A 23,835-nucleotide genomic window follows, 5' to 3' on the forward strand; every position below is an offset into this window, starting at 1 on the left:
ATGATTGTAAACAATGTGCAGATGTGAGGCGCTCTACAACCTGTGACGTCACGCTACTTCCGGTACAGGCAAGGCTTTTTTTATCAGCGACCAAAAGTTGCGAACTTTATCGTCGATGTTCTCTACTAAATCCTTTCAGCAAAAATATGGCAATATCGCAAAATGATCAAGTATGACACATAGAATGGACCTGCTATCCCCGTTTAAATAAGACAATTTCATTTCAGTAGGCCTTTAAAGGCCTACTGAAACCCACTACTACCGACCACGCAGTCTGATAGTTTATATATTAATGATAAAATCTTAACATTGCAACACATGCCAATACGGCCGGGTTAACTTATAAAGTGCAATTTTAAACTTCCCAGAAAACTTCCGCTTGAAAATGTCGCGGTATGATGACGTATGCGCGTGACGTCACGAGGGCAAGGGAAGTGTTTGGACCCAATTCAAATACCTCTGTTTTCTTCGACAAAATTCCACAGTATTCTGGACATCTGTGTTGGTGAATCTTTTGCAATTTGTTAGATGGACAATGGAGACTGCAAATAAGAAAGTTGTAGGTGCGATCGGTGGAGCGGCGGACTACAGCAACACCAACACCAGGAGGTTGTGTTGTGTTTTGAGCAGGATAGCAGACGCACTACAGTGAGTAAGCCCGCCGCCGCATCTAAGTTAGCTTCTGTTTTTTTAGCTTCGCCAAGCTGAATATTATTAATCGTGTATTTACATGTTCATGGTTTAATAGTATTTTTGATCTTCTGTCTATCCATCCAGTCAGGGTTTTTTTAAATTTAGTTTCTATCTGCATTTGAGACTGATGCTATCACGTTGGCTACGTAGCTAGGTTAGCTTCTATTTTTTTAGCTTCGAAAAGCTGAATATTATTAATCGTGTATTTACATGTTCATGGTTTAATAGTATTTTTGATCTTCTGTCTATCCATCCAGTCAGGTTTTTTTTAAATTTAGTTTCTATCTGCATTTGAGACTGCTATGCTATCACGTTGGCTACGTAGCTAGGTTAGCTTCTATTTTTTTAGCTTCGAAAAGCTGAATATTATTAATCGTGTATTTACATGTTCATGGTTTAATAGTATTTTTGATCTTCTGTCTATCCATCCAGTCAGGGTTTTTTTAAATTTAGATTCTATCTGCATTTGAGACTGCTATGCTATCACGTTGGCTACGTTGCTAGGTTAGCTTCTATTTTTTTAGCTTCGCAAAGCTGAATATTATTAATCGTGTATTTACATGTTCAGTCACTGTGAATGTCCATTTCGCGTTCTCGACTCTCATTTTCAAGAGGATATAGTATCTGAGGTGGTTTAAAATACAAATCTGTGATCCACAATAGAAAAAGGAGAGAGTGTGGAATCCAATGAGCCAGCTTGTACCTAAGTTACGGTCAGAGCGAAAAAAGATACGTCCATCACTGCCTCTCAAGTCCTTCACTGTAACGTTCCTCATCTACGAATCTTTCATCCTCGCTCAAATTAATGGGGTAATCGTCACTTTCTCGGTCCGAATCTCTCTCGCTCCATTGTAAACAATGGGGAATTGTGAGGAATACTAGCTCCTGTGACGTCACGCTACTTCCGGTACAGGCAAGGCTTTTTTTTATCAGCGAGCAAAAGTTGCGAACTTTATCGTCGATTTTCTCTACTAAATCCTTTCAGCAAAAATATGGCAATATCGCGAAATGATCAAGTATGACACATAGAATGGATCTGCTATTCCCGTTTAAATAAAAAAAATTCATTTCAGTAGGCCTTTAAACTACTGTATGGGCCGTAAATAGACCACACTTTGAACACCCTTGGTCTATGTGAAACAACTCTTTCAGTCTCTGCCCACATTGGTATTATTATTATGGAATTTGTTGGAAGGATTAGTTGGTACAATCCCTGGGGACCCTGCATGGCAGGGGCATCCTCCTCCCTGAGCCAGGCTTATTATCATTAAAAAGTGCCTGTTTAAGTTGACCTCAAATTTGTGCCAATTTCTTTGTGTTTTTAAACATTTATTTATTGATTTTTTTACATATACAGTCCAGAAATACAATTAAACACATGTCAAATGTTCCTTTTTCCTCCCTCAAACAAGTCACCAACTAAAAGGATATATAAAATAAAAAAAACATGCATCAGTCAAAAAAGTACAGGCAAATATTGACATGAAGCTGCACTCTGAGGGTCCCCAACACGGTGCAGCAACACACAAAAGCAGACAAAAGGCTCATCAATTATCTACCTTTCAATTACTTTTCAATCCGCGTTAAATTTGAGATCAGTCTCTTTTACATATTTTAGGAAACCACCCCATACTTCCTGAAACTTCACAGAACAACCATTCATTGTCAGACTCATTTTCTCCAGTTTAAAGATAAAGAATATGTCTAATCCAGCAGGTGTACCAAAGACAAAGTACCGAATTTTCCGGACCATAGGGCGCACCGGATTATAAAGCGCACTGCCGATGAGCGGGTCTAGTCAGGTCTATTTTCATACATAAAGCGCACCGGATAATAGGGCGCATTAAAGGGGTCATATTTTTATATATTTTTTCTAAATGTAAAACACTTCCTTGTGGTCTACATAACATGTGATAGTGGTTCTTTGGTCAAAATGTTGCATAGATTACGTTCTACAAATCATCTTCAAGTTGCTTTATGACAGTCGCTTCAGGATGCGCCGTTTTGTGGGCGGTCATATTTACGTGGCTCACCTTCGGCAGCGTCTTTTGTCCGTCATTTTTGTTGTAGCGGTGTAGCGTGCAAGGACGGGAGTGGAAGAAGTGTCAAAAGATTGAGCTAACAGTTTTAATGACTTTCCGACTTTACTTAAATCAACAACGGAGCAGCGTCTCCTAATCCATGGCTCACTAGTGCAATAAACGCCGCAAAAGTGTTTCCCGCGAAAAACCGTCCGACAGAACTCTCTAATAACTAAAGTTCCTTGGGTGAATAATGTGAACTCACTACACCGGTATGTTTTAGCGCTTTCATTGCAAATTTACTGACAGATATAAGTAATAATTTTACTCTACTTTATATTACAAATTGCAACAACAGAGGATGAATGTCCCATAACAAGAAAATAGACAAAAAGAAGAAGCTTATCGACTACGGTGTCCGCACGGACTACAAAGGCGGACCCGCGCAAATTTTCAGGACTTATGCAGATCCCAAATACAGATCAGCAGGTACCAGAAGGTAAGAAAAGTTGCTTTTGCACAATATTGCAAAACAAAACGCCAGATAATGTCTTACCTTATACGCACCATAATAATACTCGTATGTTGAAGCACAGTACAATCCATCAAGCGGTGCGACTTCATATCTTACCAAAGTCGTACTAAAACATTTTGATAGATTTTTGAGCGCCGTTTGTAATGTTCTATATTTTCAACATATAACATTTTGGTGTCGATTACTTGAGTCATATTGCAGTCTACACGTATCTCTTATGTGTGACTGCCATGTACTGGTTACACTTATCATTTTACCATGTACCAAATAAAATAGTTTCGAGGTCGGTAAGCACAACCAAAATTATTCCGTACATTAGGCGCACCGGGTTATAAGGCGCACTGTCGAGTTTTGAGAAAATGAAAGGATTTTAAAGGCCTACTGAAATGAATTTTTTTTATTTAAACGGGGATAGCAGATCCATTCTATGTGTCATACTTGATCATTTCGCGATTTTGCCATATTTTTGCTGAAAGGATTTAGTATAGAATAACGACGATAAAGTTCGCAACTTTTGGTCGCTGATTAAAAAAAGCCTTGCCTATACCGGAAGTAGCGTGACGTCACAGGAGGAAGGATTCCTCACAATTCCCCATTGTTTACAATGGAGCGAGAGAGATTTGGACCGAGAATTAATTTGAGCGAGGATGAAAGATTCGAACGTTACAGTGAAGGACTAGAGAGGCAGTGCAGGACGTATTTTTTTCGCTCTGACCGTAACTGAGGTACAAGGGTTCTTTGGATTCCACACTTTCTCCTTTTTCTTTTGTGGATCACGGATTTGTATTTTAAACCACCTCGGATACTATATCCTCTTGAAAATGAGAGTCGAGAACGCGAAATGGACATTCACAGTGACTTTTATCTCCACGACAATACATCGTTGACGCACTTTAGCTACGGAGCTAACGTGATAGCATCGGGCTCAAATGCAGATAGAAACAAAATTTAAAAAAAAATGTGACTGGAAGGATAGACAGAAGATCAACAATACTATTAAACCATGAACATGTAAATACACGGTTAATAATTTCCAGCTTGGCGAAGCTTAGCAATTGAAGCTAACTACGGAGCGGCAGCGGGCGTTGTAGCTTTCGACGACACCTCGGCCGCCATCAGAGTTGGCAAGAAACATATATTTCCCCAAAGTTACGTATGTGACATTCACATAGCGACACGCACGTACGGGCAAGCGATCAAATGTTTGGAAGCCAAAGATGTACTCACGGTAGTGCGTCTGCTATCTAGCTCAAACACAACACAACCTCCTGATTGTGTTGCTGTAGTCCGCCGCGAATACACCGATCGCACCTACAACTTTCTTATTTGCAGTCTCCATTGTCCATTAAACAAATTGCAAAAGTTTCACCAACACAGATGCCCAGAATACTGTGGAATTGTTTGATGAAAACAGAGCAGTTTGTATGGTGACACATTGGGTACGAATACTTCCGTTGCCGTCGTGACGTCACGCGCATACGTCATCATATATAGACGTTTCCAACCGGAAGTTTAGCGGGAAATTTAAAATTGCACTTTATAAGTTAACCCGGCCGTATTGGCATGTGTTGCAATGTTAAGATTTCATCATTGATATATAAACTATCAGACTGCGTGGTCGGTAGTAGTGGGTTTCAGTAGGCCTTATAGTCCGAAAAATACGGTATTAAAATGTCAGTCCAATAACTGCACAGGGATGAGCAAAGCCAAAACATGTGTATTAAATTAGCTGGGACTGTTGATATCATACCAATATTCCGTCATACATCCTAACTAGCCGGACGCTTGCATTGAATAAGGCTGTGTCTCGCACAAATAGAAGACTTATGAACTCTATTTAAAATTTCTGTCCAGCTCTCTTCAGATAGGGTCACTCCTAAGTCACCCTCGCAAAGTGACTTAATTTAATTCAGAAACTCCGGGCATAAATTAAAAAAGTGATTGGAAATACGTGTCATTTAAAGTCGGCGGTGGTGTCAAAAAAGCAACTAAAACTGTGTCAGTTTGGAAACCTGAGAAAAGTATTATGAACAAAACTGCGGATCTGTACATGTCTAAAAAAGTGTTGATTAAGGAGTGAAAATGTATCACAAAGTTGCTGGAAAGAGGCAAAAGTGTTGTCAATATATATCGTATTTTTCGGACTATAAGTCGCAGTTTTTTTTCATAGTTTGGCCGGGGGTGCGACTTATACTCAGGAGTGACTTATGTGTGAAATTATTAACACATTAGCGTAAAATATCAAATAATATTATTTATCTCATTCACGTAAGAGACTAGACGTATAAGATTTCATGGGATTTAGCGATTAGGAGTGACAGATTGTTTGGTAAACGTATAGCATGTTCTATATGTTATAGTTATTTGAATGACTCTTACCATAATATGTTACGTTAACATACCAGGCACGTTCTCAGTTGGTTACTTATGCCTCATATAACGTACACTTATTCAGCCTGTTGTTCACTATTCTTTATTTTAAATTGCCTTTCAAATGTCTATTCTTGGTGTTGGCTTTTATCAAATAAATGTCCCCCAAAAATGCGACTTATACTCCAGTGCGACTTATATATGTTTTTTTCCTTCTTTATTATGCATTTTCGGCCGGTGCGACTTATACTCCGAAAAATACGGTACATCTTTAATGTTGTTTAACCCCAGACTTGACCATCTTAAAAAGGCACTATTGACAAGAGAGGGAGGGAAAGCATGATTAGCAGTGATGGGTGCAAGACTAGATATAGTCTGTAAGCCAAAATAGCGCTTAAACAGAACCCAAATTCTGAATGATGTTTTTACGATTGGATTTTTCGTAAAAGCGGAAGTAGAATAGTGGATGGGAGAGTGAACCAGAATCCTAAAAGATACTGGTTTAGTTGAGTTAGCCTCCATAACCAACCATAACAGAGGGGGATTTGAAGGAAAAACGTTCAGTGTATGTTGTAGTGTTGGTAACTTCCTTATCACTAAGTTACAACATAAGTAACGTTTATTTACACAGTGACTTCCTGTTCAGTACAAAATAGGCTTAGATAAAATATTATCATGTCAACTGAATGCTGATGAGGCAAAAAAATCACCACTTTAACACTTCAGTGCGACTTCCTCTCTCTTGGTCTGTCTGGCCGGCAAACACCACTGCCCCCTAAAGGCCAACCCCTGAATCACAGCGTTCCACTTTATTACTCACCTTTTCTTCTACTCCTCTCCTCCTGCAGGGAGGTGTCTCCCTGGTTGCCGTGGCGCTGCCTCATGTCCAAAAGGTCAGTGTGTGGTTTCGAAGGCAACGACGTCACCATCCAGCGGCGCTTCCTACATCTCAATCACAGCCCCTGTCCTAGCCCTGCCCTCCTCCAGTGCTACTCCAGGAGTCAAAGATCTTCAACGCTCCGCTGAAGCACCTCCTGTGGGTGAGCGTGTGAGACTCCTAGGATCTGGAGTTGAAGGTGACAAAAGAAGAAGTCTGCAGGAGGGACAGGAGGCCAAGTTCTCCGCTGAGGAACGTCCAAACTCCAGCAGAGAGAGCAGACAGTCTCAGATTGAGGACATGAAGCCTGTCGCAGCAAAGAAGACTTTTCTCAGGTGAGACTTAAATTGTGTCCCCTTCTGCCTTCCCACAGCCTCTTTTTGAAGCGCTAATCGTTGCAGTTTGTGCATTGAAGCAGCAGGTGGAGCTCCTCACCTTAGACCAGGGATGTGCAAACTGTTTTCACTAAAGGCCATTTTCAAAACCAATACAATTATTTATATATATATATACATATTTTTTTTTTACCTTTAGGGCTCCTCTCAAGTTTGGTCCCGGGGACCCAGAATGGTCTCGCCAATAAAAACGTAAAAAATGAGTCATATATTATTATTTTTTAATTCAGTGCTTAAATCTCAAGATCAACTTTAGGTGTATCCGTGGATATAAAGTTTTTTTTTAACGTTTTATGCCTTTTTGTCAAAACCCCGTTTTTATGGTAAACACATAATATATGCAATATTTTCCCCTCAAAAAAGTTTCAAAGTGGAATATTTGATGTAGAGTAATTGCAGCCTAAGATAGGTTAATAATTAATAACAAAATGTATTTCAATTCATTGATGTTTTTTGAATACTGGCCGTTAAAAAAAAAATCCCACTAAACTTCTCAGGGATCCAAAAGGGCCCCCACTCATTTTTGTTTAAAAAGGTCATACACTTTTTTTTTCTTACTTTCAACGCTTAATGGCCTACTGAAATGATTTTTTAAAATTTAAACGGGAATAGCAGATCCATTCTATGTGTCATACTTGATCATTTCGCGATATTGCCATATTTTTGCTGAAAGGATTTAGTAGAGAAAATCGACGATAAAGTTCGCAACTTTTGCTCGCTGATAAAAAAAAGCCTTGCCTGTACCGGAAGTAGCGTGACGTCACAGGAGCTAGTATTCCTCACAATTCCCCATTGTTTACAATGGAGCGAGAGAGATTCGGACCGAGAAAGTGACGATTACCCCATTAATTTGAGCGAGGATGAAAGATTCGTAGATGAGGAACGTTACAGTGAAGGACTTGAGAGGCAGTGATGGACGTATCTTTTTTCGCTCTGACCGTAACTTAGGTACAAGCTGGCTCATTGGATTCCACACTCTCCTTTTTCTATTGTGGATCATGGATTTGTATTTTAAACCACCTCGGATACTATATCCTCTTGAAAATGAGAGTTGAGCACGCGAAATGGACATTTAAAGTGACTTTTATCTCCAAGACAATACATCGGTGACACACTTAGCTACTGAGCTAACGTGCTAGCGTCGTTCTCAAATGAAGATAGAAACAAAATAAATAAACCCCTGACTGGAAGGATAGACAGAAGACCAACAATAATATTAAACCATGTACATGTAACTACACGGTTAAAAATTCTCAGCCTGGTAAGGCTTAACTATGCTGTTGCTAACGACCCTAAGGCTAATTTAGCAACTTAGCAACCGGACCTCACAGAACTATGATCAAACATTAGCGCTCCACCTACGCCAGCCAGCCCTCATCTGCTCATCAACAGCCGTGCTCACCTGCATTCTAGCGATCAACGGCGCGACGAAGGACTTCATCCGTGGGTTTGGCGGCAAGCATCGGCTAGGCGTCAGGGTAAGTAGTCCTTGTTGTGTTGCTGTAAGTATTGTAATGCCCCGCAGTGGAGAAGGAGTCACACAGACGAGGATGCGCTGCTCAATCGCTTTATTAACAAGCGGTAACTGGTTGTAGTTCAAAAAGTAACGCACACACATACACGAGCTGCTGTTAGCCAAAACTCACGCTCACACACACTCAAGTTCTCCGCCAACTCACTCGCGCATGCGCGTTCCCCAAACCCTTAAAGACACAGTACACTAATGCAAATATCACAGATATTACAGTATTGTACTTAGCCGGTAAGACACCGATCGATCCCACCTACAACGTTCTTCTTTGCAGCCTCCATTGTTCATTAAACAAATTGCAAAAGATTCACCAACACAGATGTCCAGAATACTGTGGAATTTTGTCGAAGAAAACAAGAGGCTTTTCTATCGGGTCAGATGGGGTCCAACCACTTCCGTTGCTTTTGTGACGTCACGCGCATAAATCATATCCAAAGGAGTTTTTCAACCGGAAGTATGGCGGGAATTTTAAAATTGCACTTTATAAGTTAACCCGGCCGTATTGGCATGTGTTGCAATGTTAAGATTTCATCATTGATATATAAACTATCAGACTGCGTGGTTGGTAGTAGTGGCTTTCAGTAGGCCTTTAAGTCTCAATATCGACTTCAGATCTATTTATTGATTATAAGTTTTTTTATTTTCATATTTGTTTTATACACTTTTTATCAAACAAAACCTTGTTTTGTATATGGCAAACACACAAAATATGCAATATATTCCCCAAAAAATATTTCAACGTGGAATATTTAAAGGTGCCATATGTAACAATTTCATGTCAAGTCATCATGTATTAATAAATCATGTTCTTTTCGAATACCTTTATAACTGATAACAGTAGTTCAGCCAGTTTATGCTCATTTCTAAATTAGATTTACAGCCCCAAAATATTGCTATTATTTTAATTTCGATGCCCCGCCATCCACAGTTTGACCAATTAGAAAGTCCGTGAATGTGTCACATCCAGGTTGCCAGTTACGCACCGCCCTCTTTGTCGAGCTACTGCCACTGGTAAAGTTACTAAACATGTCAGACCTTAGTAAATCTAAAAGGCATCGTTACGATTCTCAACTTATTTATGACAAACCCAGGAACAAAACAAGGATTTGTATCCGGGATGCCTTTTGAAAGATGGAGACGATTGAAGGCAGAGAAGATTTTTTCATCTGACGCCAAACTTGCTAATTTCCTCCTTGATAGGTAAGTCAGGCAATTACGTTTTCTTATCACTTGTAATAAATGGAAATGGACATTTGGTATGTAAACTATATTGTCCAGTACAGTCTATGATCTTGTCTAACAAAGCTAGTATGTTTGTGCAACGAATGCTTGGAGCGAAACACCATCACACTAGTGTAATGCTTACTTAGCAATACTTTGTGTACTGACATGGTAGTCGGCTATATGATTTATGCGTCATGTGTTTTTTGCGTAACGTGGGTTGGCTCATAGAATAGCACTCTGCACTGAAAGATGGTGACGTGCGTACATGGAAGAGAATGCAGTGCGTCAGGTTGGATGCAACATGGAGTTATGCTGAACAAAATGTGGCGGTAATTTTACTGTTGGCCTTGGCTTGCCATCAAAGTAGGCCTATGCCATATGTAATATATTATTGTATATAATCATTTTGTGCAATCAAACTACACATTTTAGCAGGGTAATGCCAACAATCTGTCCCAACTCCAGACGAAAATATTGCTGCGTAACTTTACAAATACATCTGGCAAATGGACATCAGTAAAATGTGGCATAATAACTTAGTAAACCATCTTGCAAGAAGCACAAACAAGAGAAACCTATAGGGTAGGACTCGTCTATTGCCATTTGAAGTTCTTTGGAGTAAGATTCGGATTCGGCTGCGTATCTGGCAACCTCAGTCATGGAGAGTGGGAGTGGACTACAGAATTTTGACTGTGATTGTAGTACCATTTCTACATATGGTACCTTTTAATGTGAAGTAATTAGGGCTTTGAAAAAGTCAAAACATTGATCAATAAACATTGATTTTAATTTATTATTATTTTTAAGCAATGACAGTATAAAAAAAATCCTACTAAAATTCTTGGGGATCCAAAAAGACCCCCTCATAAAAGTGTTAAAAAGGTCATAGATTTTTAAAAAAAATTACTTTTAACGCTTAAGTCTCTTAACTTCAGATCTAGCTATCTATGGATTATAATTTTTTATTATTTTTGTAATGTTGTGCGCACTTTGTATAAAAAATAAATCTTGTTTTTTATGGCAAACACACAAAATATTCAAGATTTTCCCCAAAAAATATTTCAAAGTGGAAAATTGATGTGAAGTAATTGGAGCCCTAATTAGGTCAATAATTCATAACATTGATTTTAAATCTAAATATTTTTACCCCCCCAAAAAAAATCCCATTAAAATTCTTGGGGATCCAAAAAGGCGCCACTCATTAAAGGCCTACTGAAATGACTTTTTTTTTATTTAAACGGGAATAGCAGATCCATTCTATGTGTCATACTTGATCATTTCGCGATATTGCCATATTTTTGCTGAAAGGATTTAGTAGAGAAAATCGACGATAAAGTTCGCAACTTTTGCTCGCTGATAAAAAAAAGCCTTGCCTGTACCGGAAGTAGCGTGACGTCACAGGAGCTAGGATTCCTCACAATTCCCCATTGTTTACAATGGAGCGAGAGAGATTCGGACCGAGAAAGTGATGATTACCCCATTAATTTGAGCGAGGATGAAAGATTCGAACGTTACAGTGAATGACTTGAGAGGCAGCGATGGACGTATCTTTTTTCGCTCTGACCGTAACTTAGGTACAAGCTGGCTCATTGGATTCCACACTCTCCTTTTTCTATTGTAGATCACAGATTTGTATTTTAAACCACCTCGGATACTATATCCTCTTGAAAATGAGAGTCGAGAACGCGAAATGGACATTCAGTGCCTTTTACATCGGCGAAATGCTTTACCTACGAGCTAACGTGATAGCATCTTGCTTTAACTGCATATAGAAACAAAAGAAATAAACCCCTGACTCGAAGTATAGATAGAAAATCAACAATACTATTAAACCGTGGACATGTTAATACACGGTTAATGCTTTCCAGGCTGGCGAAGGTTAACAATGCTGTGCTAAGGACGCCATTGAAGCTAACTTAGCAACCGGATTGCACAGAGCTATGCTAAAAACATTAGCTCTCCACCTACGCCAGCCAGCCCTCATTTGCTCATCAACACCCGTGCTCACCTGCGTTCCAGCGATCGGCAGAAGGACGAAGGACTTCACCCGATGCGTTTGGCGGCCCGGAGACGTAGGAAGTCAAGGTGAAGTCGGCGGCTAGCGCGGCTAGCGCGGCTAGCGCGGCTAGCGCTCCAACAAAGTCCTCCTGGTTGTGTTGCTGTAGTCCGCTGCTAATACACTGATCACACCTACAACTGTCTTCTTTGCAGCCTTCATTGTTCGTTAAAAAAATTGCAAAAGATGTCCAGAATACTGTGGAATTATGAAATGAAAACAGAGCTTTTTGTATAGGATTCTACGGGGTACCATAACTTCCGTTACTCGGACTTCGTCACGCGCATACGTCATCATACCGCGATGTTTCAGCCGGATATTTCCCGGGAATTTTAAAATGTCACTTTATAAGTTAACCCGGCCGTATTGGCATGTGTTGCAATGTTAAGATTTCATCATTGATATATAAACTATCAGACTGCGTGGTCGGTAGTAGTGGGTTTCAGTTTCAGGTCTATCTATCAATTATTTATATATATATATATATATATATATATATATATATATATATATATATATATATATATATATATATATATACACACACACATACATACACATACAGTCGTGGTCAAAAGTTTACATACACTTGTGAAGAACATAATGTCATGGCTGTCTTGAGTTTCTAATAAGTTCTACAACTCAAATTTTTTTGTGTTAGAGTGATTGGAGCACATACTTGTTGGTCACAAAAAACATTCATGAAGTTTGGTTCTTTTATGAATTTATTATGGGTCTACTGAAAACGTGACCAAATCTGCTGGGTCAAAAGTACAGCAATGTTAATATTTGCTTACATGTCCTTTGGCAAGTTTCACTGCAATAAGGCGCTTCTGGTTGAATTTTTAACCACACCTCTTAACAAAATTGGTCCAGTTCAGCTAAATGTGTTGGTTTTCTGACATAGACTTGTTTCTTCAGCATTGCCCACATGTTTAATTCAGGACTTTGGGAAGGCTATTCTAAAACCTTAATTCTAGCCTGATTTAGCCATTCCTTTACCACTTTTGATGTGTGTTTGGGGTCATTGTCCTGTTGGAACACCCAACTGCGCCCAAGACCCAACCTCCGGGCTGATGGTTTTAGGTTGTCCTGAAGAATTTGGAGGTAATCCTCCTTTTTCATCGTCACATTTACTCTCTGTAAAGCACCAGTTCCATTGGCAGCAAAACAGGCCCAGAGCATAATACTACCACCACCATGCTTGAAGGTAGGCCTGGTGCTCCTGGGATTAAAGGCCTCACTTTTTCTCCTCCAAACATATTGCTGGGTATTGTGGCCAAACAGCTAAATTTTTGTTTCATCTGACCACAGAACTTTCCTCCAGAAGATCTGGGGCCGTACTTATCAAGCTTCTTAGAATTACTCCTAAGAAGTCTGCTAAGAGTTGACTTAAGAGTAAATAAATTCTTCGCTGAAAGCTGCACTTAAAAGTTAGTTATCAAGCGTCTTACTCACACTTTCAGCGAAGTGTAGGACTGAATCTTAAGTGTCACACTCAGAGCTGAATTACGACATTACTATGTGCCGTAAAAGGAATTTTAGGTGACGTCATTTCTGTGTCCATAGAAATGACCAATCACGGAAGGGAATCCGTTGTCTAAGAATAAAGAAATATCTTGGAAATATTTAAGTGGACAATGGGAGTGTATATTTTGACAATAAACTACAAAATAATACAAAACAAACTAGTCCCCGCCGGCACTCACGCTACCGCTCCCTCTCTTCTATCGCCCACACACTCACTGACGTCACTCACCTCACGGCCACACACATACGCTACTGTCATAACATTTTCTTTCCAATTCATTAATTAGGCAACTAATTTGAAACTGGTGTGGGTGGCTTTATATATACTAGCCCACTGCAGACACATGCAGAAATCAACAAGAAATCGAAAAGTATTAAATCTGTGACAAAAATAATATCCGCTCTGTCTAAACGATACCGTTTGATCAGCTGGTCGTCATCAAAAAAAAAACAAAACATTGTTCCGTTCCCTGAACGTTCGCGCACGTCTCTCTCGCCTCAGTGCCATCCCCTGCTGGCAACTCCTAACCACTTAAGACACCTCTGAAGGTCTCTTAAATATCGTGGAGAGTAGGAGTGATTCTTAGACTTAAGAACGTTGATAAAAAGCTTTTATTCTTAAGTTTGAGAGTAGGACTAAATTTCGCAAATTCTCAGGACTTAAGTGTAAAATGGCACTCTAAGAAGCTTGATAAGTACGGCCCCTGATCTTTGTCCATGTGATGTCAGATGACACAACATTTTAGCTGTTTGGCCACAATACCCAGCAAAGGTACCCAAAAAGGTCTTAGATTTTTTTTGTATTACTTTCAACACTTGAGTCTTTAGATCAACTTCAGATCTATCCATCGATTGTAAGTTTTTATTATTATTTATTATGTTTTTTTATACACTTTTTATAAAAAAACAAACAAACATGTTTTTTATGTGGCAAACGCACAAATTATGCAACATTTTTCCCGAAAAATATTTTAAAGTGCAATTTTTAATGTGAGGCTTAAATAGGTCGGTAATTCATAACATTGATTTTAATTTATTATTATTTTTTAAGTAATGACAGTTTTTTTGTTTTTTTTTATCCCACTAAAAGTATTGGGAATACAAAAGGACCCCACTCATAAAAGTGTTTAAAAAAATAAATAAATAAAAAAAGGTCACAGATTTCTTCTTTTATTCTTTTTACTTTCAACTGTCATGACGCGGAGTCGAACCCACGTTTCCTCTGCAGCTGGAGCTGCAGGCACCTCTGCTAACCCCTCTGCTGGCAGCATGCTCAGACACGCCTCTGCTCGTGCTGAGCACAACACGCCCACACAGCAACAAGCCTGCAAGCAATCAATGATCAACGCACCTGGACTTGACGAGGGGGAGCGGCATAAAGACCAGCGGACCCGAGGAACCTTTGCCAGAACGTCGCTAACCTTCCAGTAAGCATCACGTCTGGCATTCCCTTTTCCCAGTGATTTCCTCGTCCTTGTGGTTGCTCTATCTCTCTGTGTTTTCCTCCTGGTTCATGCCCTTTTGTATTTCCACAGTGACTCCCCTGTCCTCCGTGATCGTGCCTTGTCACTCGATACCCATCCGGATTCCTGACTGCTCTCCCCGATCCACGACCTCCCTGCTCGGAACCAGACCACGCTGCCCTGCTCTTGCCCACGACCTCTTGCCTGTCCATGAACTGCCTCTTCGCCTTGCCCCTTTGGATAACGACGAAAGATACAACCAACATTTGCTGACAACAACTCATGGTAACATTTACATTATTAATATTACACATAGTCAACACTCATTCACTTTGAGTAGCATACACACGCCACGTATTCATCAAAGGTTTAAAATAAACCTTGAAAACCGCAGTCCTGCCCTGGTTGTCGCCTCCTTCCCTTCTCTGATATACAACAGTACGTTCTGGCCAACAACATGTCGGAACCAGGCGACAACGGCAAGCCCCAGGCCCAGATAGCCATATCTTCCGACCTAGCTATCCTTAGCTCCGTTGTTAGCGAACATCAGGTTCGGTTTACTGCCCTTGAGGATCATCTAGAGAGAGCCTTCACCAGACTATATTCCAGGCTGGACAACATGTGCCCGGGGCCAGTCCTGGACCGGTGGTACCTCCTCGTGCTTCTCCAGTCCTTGGACCCGAAAACAGCATTTTGGCACGTGAGCCCAGAATTGCCAGGCCTAAACTTTGAAGGGGACTTTGAACTTTGTAGAGGGTTTTTGGTTCAATGTGACCTCATTTTCCGTCACCAGCCCTCCCGTTATTCCTCCGACGGCGCCAGAATAGCATTTATTTTTTCCTTACTTTCCGGTCCGGCTCTCAAGTGGGCTACAGCTGCAGTCGACAGGACCGTTGGGCTTAACTCCGACTATTCTGCCTTCCGTGCTGAATTTCGGGCTGTTTTTGATCACCCCAAGGATGGGGGGGACGCGGCCGGACGTCTGCACTCCATCTCGCAGGGATCCCGCTCCGTGGCAGCCTACACCTTAGAGTTCCGGACTTTGGCGGCAGACAGCGGTTGGGGTGACCGGGCGCTCCAAAGCGCATTCCGTCGCGGTCTTTCTGAGGAAATCAAGGACGGTCTACTGAGGGACAGACCCACGTCCTGCAGAGATCTCATCGAACTGGCCCTCCAATTTGACCTAAGACTTTGTGAGCGAGCAGCAGAGCGAGACCAGATAGCTGCCTCTAGGAGCCAAACTCTGCCTACCTTCAAGGCAGAAGTGGAACCAGACTGCTCCCCTAGTACATCTATGGCAGTCCTGGTGAGCCATACTTAATTCCCCCCGTAATGAAGAAAACCCCGACATACTGCTACCCGCTATTCTGGCCTGGGACAAGAGGAGCATTCAAGTACAGGCATTTGTGGACTCTGGAGCTGACGAAAGTCTTTTGGACTACAAATTCGCCCGGCAGATGGGCATTCCCCTGATCTCCCTGGACAAAACGCTGTCAGCACAGGCCCTGGATGGACGGCCATTGGGCCCCATCAAGTACCGCACAGAGCCCCTTTCCATGACCATTTCTGGTAACCACAAGGAGACCATCAGCCTATGGGTGCTGGAAGCTCCAGTAGCCCCACTTGTGCTTGGAAGATATTTGCTTCGTCACCACAATCCCCATATTTCCTGGACTTCCGGCAGAATCCTAGCCCGGAGCACACCCTGCATGGCCAATTGTCTGGGGTCAGCGTCTCCTCCGGTCCACCACTCCACTACCCTGACTCCCCAGGCCGATCTATCCATGGTTCCTGCTTGCTACCATGACCTAGCCGAGGTCTTCAGCAAGGTACGTGCTCTGGAACTACCCCCTCCTAGACCCTACGACTGTGCCATTGAACTACTTCCTAACGCTACCCTGCCGTCTAGCCGCCTTTACAATTTGTCTCTCCCAGAGAAGGAAGCAATGAGGAAGTACATTACAGAGGGCCTTGCCTCGGGCATCATTACCCCGTCCAAGTCTCCACTGGCGGCGGGATTCTTTTTCGTGGCCAAGAAGGATGGGTCCCTTCGACCCTGCATTGATTACCGTCATCTTAACAACATTACCATCAAAAACAAGTACCCCCTTCCGCTACTCAACTCTTCCTTTGAGTCCTTGGCACCTGCAACCATATTCACCAAACTGGATCTTCGTAACGCCTATCACCTGGTACGAATCAGAGAGGGAGACGAGTGGAAAACGGCCTTCAACACCCATATGGGGCATTACGAGTACCGGGTAATGCCTTTTGGACTTACTAACGCACCTGCAGTTTTTCAAACACTTGTTAACGACATCCTCCGGGACATGCTGGATCAATTCATGGTTGTGTACCTTGACGATATTTTGATTTTCTCCTGTAACCTCTCTGATCACCAGCAACATGTTCGACGTGTCCTGCAACGTCTTTTGGAGAATTGCCTATTTGTTAAGGCAGAAAAATGCTGCTTCCACTCCTCTTCAGTGGAGTTCCTGGGATTTGTGGTCGAAAGGGGTCACATAAGACCCGACCCGAAGAAGGTGGAGGCCGTGGTGAAGTGGCCGCAACCAACCACGAGGACGGAACTTCGGAGGTTCCTCGGCTTCGCCGGCTTCTACCGACGATTCATCCAGGACTTCAGTAGGGTTGCGGCACCGCTCCATTCTCTCACGTCAACTAACGTGCCTTTTGTATGGACTCTTTTGGCTAGGAAGGCCTTCGAGGAATTAAAGGAGCGTTTTGTTTCGGCCCCCATTCTGGTCCACCCTGACTTGGACACTGCCTTCTTGGTGGAGGTGGATGCCTCGGACTCAGGGATTGGGGCTATTCTCTCTCAAAGATCCAAGAATGACAAATTAATTCATCCTGTTGCCTTCTTTTCTAGACGTCTGACTCAGGCCGAACAAAACTATGATGCTGGGAATAGAGAATTATTGGCGGTCCACGAGGCCCTGGTGGAATGGAGACACTGGCTGGAAGGGGCTAGACACCAGTTCCAGATCCTGACTGACCACAGCAACCTTCTGCACATCCGAGCTGCCAAAAGAATCAACAATCGCCAGGCAAGGTGGCAGCAGTATTTTTCCCGCTTCAATTACGTGCTCTCTTTCAGGCCAGGATCCAAGAACACTAAGGCTGACGCTCTATACCGTTTATTCGTAAGAGAGCCCACTTGTCCATCAGTAGCGGAACCCATCCTTCCTCCCACTCGCATTGTGGGAATGGTAACCTGGAAGGTGGAGGACCTGGTAAAATCTGCGCTGCGCTCCAATCCAGGACCAGGAGGTGGACCACCCAACAAACTATTTGTCCATCGGGAGCTACGACCCAGAGTCTTGGATTGGGGTCACTCCAGCCTGTTCTCTTGCCATCCAGGTTTTCAACGAACTCTATCACTGCTGCGAAGAAGTTTTTGGTGGCCATCCATGGCCAAGGACACTCATGAGTTCATCGCTGCTTGTTCTACTTGTGCCCGTAGCAAGACGTCACACAGGCCTCCCGCTGGTCTTCTTCACCCTCTCTCCATTCCTGCCCGTCCTTGGTCACACATTGCCCTGGATTTCGTCACAGGATTTCCAGCCTCTAGAGGTAACACCACCATCTTAACTATTGTTGGCCGTTTTTCCAAGGCAGCCCACTTCATTCCGCTGCGCAAGTTACCTTCTGCCTCAGAGACTTCTGGGGCCGTACTTATCAAGCTTCTTAGAGTGCCATTTTACACTTAAGTCCTGAGAATTTGCGAAATTTAGTCCTACTCTCAAACTTAAGAATAAAAGCTTTTTATCAACGTTCTTAAGTCTAAGAATCACTCCTACTCTCCACGATATTTAAGAGACCTTCAGAGGTGTCTTAAGTGGTTAGGAGTTGCCAGCAGGGGATGGCACTGAGGCGAGAGAGACGTGCGCGAACGTTCAGGGAACGGAACAATGTTTTGTTTTTTTTGATGACGAGCAGCTGATCAAACGGTATCGTTTAGACAGAGCGGATATTATTTTTGTCACAGATTTAATACTTTTCGATTTCTTGTTGATTTCTGCATGTGTCTGCAGTGGGCTAGTATATATAGAGCCACCCACACCAGTTTCAAATTAGTTGCCTAATTAATGAATTGGAAAGAAAATGTTATGACAGTAGCGTATGTGTGTGGCCGTGAGGTGAGTGACGTCAGTGAGTGTGTGGGCGATAGAAGAGAGGGAGCGGTAGCGTGAGTGCCGGCGGGGACTAGTTTGTTTTGTATTATTTTGTAGTTTATTGTCAAAATATACACTCCCATTGGCCACTTAAATATTTCCAAGATATTTCTTTATTCTTAGACAACGGATTCCCTTCCGTGATTGGTCATTTCTATGGACACAGAAATGACGTCACCTAAAATTCCGTTTACGGCACATAGTAATGTCGTAATTCAGCTCTGAGTGTGACATTTAAGATTCAGTCCTACTCTTCGCTGAAAGTGTGAGTAAGACGCTTGATAACTAACTTTTAAGTGCAGCTTTCAGCGAATAATTTATTTACTCTTAAGTCAACTCTTAGCAGACTTCTTAGGAGTAATTCTAAGAAGCTTGATAAGTACGGCCCCTGATCTCCTCACTCTACACGTCGTCAAGCAACATGGTATCCCGGTGGATATCGTCTCTGACCGTGGCCCTCAGTTTACGTCACAAATCTGGAGAGCCTTCTGCAAGGGAATCGGGGCCTCGGTCAGCCTCACATCGGGATACCATCCCCAAAGCAACGGGCAGGCTGAGAGGGCGAATCAAAGCTTGGAGACCATGCTCCGCTGTGTCGCCAGTCATCAACCCACATCCTGGAGCAAGTTTCTGCCTTGGGTGGAGTTTTCCTAGAACTCCTTGAAGAGCTCCGCTACCGGTATGTCTCCATTTGAGTGCTCATTGGGTTATCAACCCCCCTTGTTTCCCCAGCAGGAACTGGAAATCGCTGTGCCCTCAACAAGGGCTCATATTAGACGGTGTCAGAGGGTGTGGAGAGCCGCTCGTGCAGCTTTGGAAAGGGAATCCGAGAGGATGTCGCAACGCAAACCGTCATCGCATTCCAGCCCCATCCTATAAACCTGGACAACAAGTGATGCTTCTCACTAAGGACCTCAGTCTCCAGGTACCATCAAGGAAATTGGATCCACGTTATGTTGGTCCATTCTCCATCATGTCGATCATAAATCCTGTATCTGTTAAATTGGCTCTCCCACCCTCGGTCAAGCGACATCCAGTTGTCCATGTGTCTCAGATTAAACCGGTAGCGGAGAGCGCTCTGTCCCCTCCTGTCCCTGCCCCCTCACCCTCTAGGTTCTTGTCTAACGGAGATCAGGTTTGGACGGTTAAGGAAATCCTCAGGGTCCGTCGACAAGGTAGGGGGCTCGTTTATCTGGTCGACTGGGAGGGATATGGACCTGAAGACAGATCTTGGGTGCCAGCCTCCTACCTTGCCGATCCCTCACTTCTAGAGGATTTCTACCGTGCCAATCCTGATGCTCCCCGGCGCTCGTCGGGGGCCTCGCATAAGGGGGGGGTACTGTCATGACGCGGAGTCGAACCCACGTTTCCTCTGGAGCTGCAGGCACCTCTGCTAACCCCTCTGCTGGCAGCATGCTCAGACACGCCTCTGCTCGTGCTGAGCACAACACGCCCACACAGCAACAAGCCTGCAAGCAATCAATGATCAACGCACCTGGACTTGACGAGGGGGAGCGGCATAAAGACCAGCGGACCCGAGGAACCTTTGCCAGAACGTCGCTAACCTTCCAGTAAGCATCACGTCTGGCATTCCCTTTTCCCAGTGATTTCCTCGTCCTTGTGGTTGCTCTATCTCTCTGTGTTTTCCTCCTGGTTCATGCCCTTTTGTATTTCCACAGTGACTCCCCTGTCCTCCGTAATCGTGCCTTGTCACTCGATACCCATCCGGATTCCTGACTGCTCTCCCCGATCCACGACCTCCCTGCTCGGAACCAGACCACGCTGCCCTGCTCTTGCCCACGACCTCTTGCCTGTCCATGAACTGCCTCTTCGCTTTGCCCCTTTGGATAACGACGAAAGATACAACCAACATTTGCTGACAACAACTCATGGTAAAATTTACATTATTAATATTACACATAGTCAACACTCATTCACTTTGAGTAGCATACACACGCCACGTATTCATCAAAGGTTTAAAATAAACCTTGAAAACCGTAGTCCTGCCCTGGTTGTCGCCTCCTTCCCTTCTCTGATATACAACATCAACGCTTAAATCTCTAGATTTAAGTGCTTGGCACTCAGCATCAAGGGTTGGAATTGGGGGTTAAATCACCAAAAGTGATTCCTGGGCGCGGCCACCGCTGCTGCCCACTGCTCCCCTCACCTCCCAGGAGGTGAACAAGGGGATGGGTCAAATGCAGAGAATAATTTCACCACACTTAGTGTGTGTGTGACAATTATTGGTACTTTAACTTTAACTTTAACTTTAATTTCAGATCTCGCTATTTATCGATTATATGTATCGATTATATTTTATTGTTTTATGCACTTTTTGTCTTTTATGTCTATCACACAAAATATGCAACATTTTCCCCAAAAAATATTTCAAAGTGGAATATTTGATGTGAAGTGATTGGAGCCCTGAATAATAGGTCACTATTATGAATTTGATCTGTTATTTTTTGAGCAATGACTGCCAAAAAACTGCCTGCATGGCATCTTTGTGTTATTAGAGTCAATATTGCAACTTTTTATTGTTACATTTCACCTGTTAGCTCTTTTGTTCCACTTTTTTAGTGTTTGTTTAAATATTATTTTTCGAATGTGGTGCAGGCTGTTTAAAAAATTAGCTGCGGGCCGCAAATGACCCGCAGGCCACACTTTTGGATAGCCCTGCCTTAAACCCTGTCACTGCTGTGAGGAGTGGCTGTACTTTTGTGAGATGCAGAAACAAGAACACACACTCTCACTTTCCCAGATCTTAGTGTTGAAGTGTCAACTCCTGTCAGGGCCTCAAGCGGGAGGCTCCCCCCTGGCTGAGGTCGCAGGTCACGGCCTCAGTCAGGTCAGACCGTGGGAGTCCGAGCAGCCTGAGGGTCTGGTTTTTAGACTTGAGGAAGGATAAAACTGCTCTGTGTTGACTCAAAGAGAGGCAGTGTGTGGGGAATGAACATAAAAATACTTGAAGAAGAGCTTAAAGAATTCCCTGTTTATCACCAAACGCAGCTTCTAGACCAGTGGTTCTTAACCTTGTTGGAGGTACCGAACCCCACCAGTTTCATATGTGCATTCACTGAACCCTTCTTTAGTGAAAAATATAATTTTATTTTTTTTTACATTTTTGTAACACTTTAGTATGGGGAACATATTCTAAGTAACAAAGACTTAATTTAGAGTTTTTTGGACACTAGGGGAACATATTCTAAGTGACAAAGACTTAATTTAGAGTTATTTGGTTAGGGCTAGGGTTAGAGGGTTAGGGCCATGGTTAGAGGGTTAGGGTTATAATAAGGCCATGCCGAAAAAGGCATTAATAAGTACTTAATAATGACTAGTTAACATTTGACAACCAAACAATTAAACAAGGCGACTCGGTAAAGAATCTAGGTATTATCTTCGACCCAACTCTCTCGTTTGAGTCACACATTAAGAGTGTTACTAAAACGGCCTTCTTTCATCTCCGTAATATCGCTAAAATTCGTTCCATTTTGTCCACAAACGATGCTGAGATCATTATCCATGCGTTCGTTACATCTCGTCTCGATTACTGTAACGTTTTATTTTCGGGCCTCCCTATGTCTAGCATTAAAAGATTACAGATGGTACAAAATGCGGCTGCTAGACTTTTGACAAAAACAAGAAAGTTTGATCATATTACGCCTATACTGGCTCACTTGCACTGGCTTCCTGTGCACCTAAGATGCGACTTTAAGGTTTTACTACTTACGTATAAAATACTACACGAGATGCTACCTCAGTAGAAGCATTTAAGTCTCATCTTAAAACTCATTTGTATAATCTAGCCTTTAAATAGACTCCCTTTTTAGACCAGTTGATCTGCCGTTTCTTTTCTTTTCTTTTCTACTCTGCTCCCAACCCGGGGTGGACCGCTAGCCTGTTCATCGGATGGGGACATCTCTACGCTGCTGACCCGTCTCCGCACGGGATGGTTCCTGCTGGCCCCACCATGGACTGGACTTTCGCTGATGTGTTGGACTTTCACAATATTATGTCAGACCCACTCGACATCCATTGCTTTCGGTCTCCCCTAGAGGGGGGGTTACCCACATATGCGGTCCTCTCCAAGGTTTCTCATAGTCATTCACATTGACGTCCCACTGGGGGGAGTTTTCCTTGCCCGTATGTGGGCTCTGTACCGAGGATGTCGTTGTGGCTTGTACAGCCCTTTGAGACACTTGTGATTTAGGGCTATATAAATAAACATTGATTGATTGATAGTTAAGAGCCAATATGTTACTAAGTGGCATGTTAATAAGCAACTAATTAATGGTGAATATGTTCCCCGTACTAAAGTGTTACCATGTTTTTTTACTGGTGCACAAAATGAACCGTGCATGAACATGGTAAATGGTAAATGGGTCGTACTTGTATAGCGCTTTTCTACCTTTTTTTAAGGAACTCAAACCGCTTTGACACTATTTTCCACATTCACCCATTCACACACACACATTCACACACACACATTCACACACTGATGGCGGGAGCTGCCATGCACGGCGCTAACCGGGCCCATCAGGAGCAAGGGTGAAGTGTCTTGCTCAAGGACACAACGGACGTGACTAGGATGGTAGAAGGTGGGGATTGAACCAGCAACCCTCAGATTGCTGGCACGGCCACTCTCCCAACTTCGCCACGCCGTCCCATCACCTTGTTCAAACAACAAAACCAACACAGTGCATAAACTCACAACAAATGACACACCTGCAAATCAGTCTGACTTCTGCTGTTGCCGTATCCGTAATACGCCGACAGGGAGAAGTTTTTATTTACACGATGAGTCGGGTGTGTCTTGACCTCCGCCGAACCCCTGAGCCCGACTCACCGAACCCCTAGGGTTCGATCGAACCCAGGTTAAGAACCACTGTTCTAAACCCTGCTTTGTGTCTCTCAAAGCAAAAAGGATGAATGTGTTGTTCTGCAGCA

General features: G+C 42.9%; 1 protein-coding gene across 5 annotated transcripts in view; it reads left to right on the plus strand.

Annotated features, from left to right (window-relative positions):
- LOC133658553 (latent-transforming growth factor beta-binding protein 4) overlaps nucleotides 1–23,835 on the plus strand; it is a 154,281-nt gene that overhangs the window by 37,501 nt on the left and 92,945 nt on the right. For 4 of the 5 annotated variants that reach the window (XM_062060723.1, XM_062060717.1, XM_062060718.1 and 1 more), the window contains exon 3: nucleotides 6,468–6,831. In XM_062060723.1, coding sequence (XP_061916707.1) covers nucleotides 6,797–6,831 — 35 coding nt within the window. In that variant the 5' untranslated portion in view covers nucleotides 6,468–6,796. The remainder of the gene's footprint in view (nucleotides 1–6,467; nucleotides 6,832–23,835) is intronic. The other variant, XM_062060721.1, reaches the window with a different exon arrangement.

The sequence above is a fragment of the Entelurus aequoreus genome, linkage group LG10 (assembly GCF_033978785.1).
Source record: "Entelurus aequoreus isolate RoL-2023_Sb linkage group LG10, RoL_Eaeq_v1.1, whole genome shotgun sequence".
NCBI classification, from domain to species: Eukaryota; Metazoa; Chordata; class Actinopteri; order Syngnathiformes; family Syngnathidae; genus Entelurus; species Entelurus aequoreus.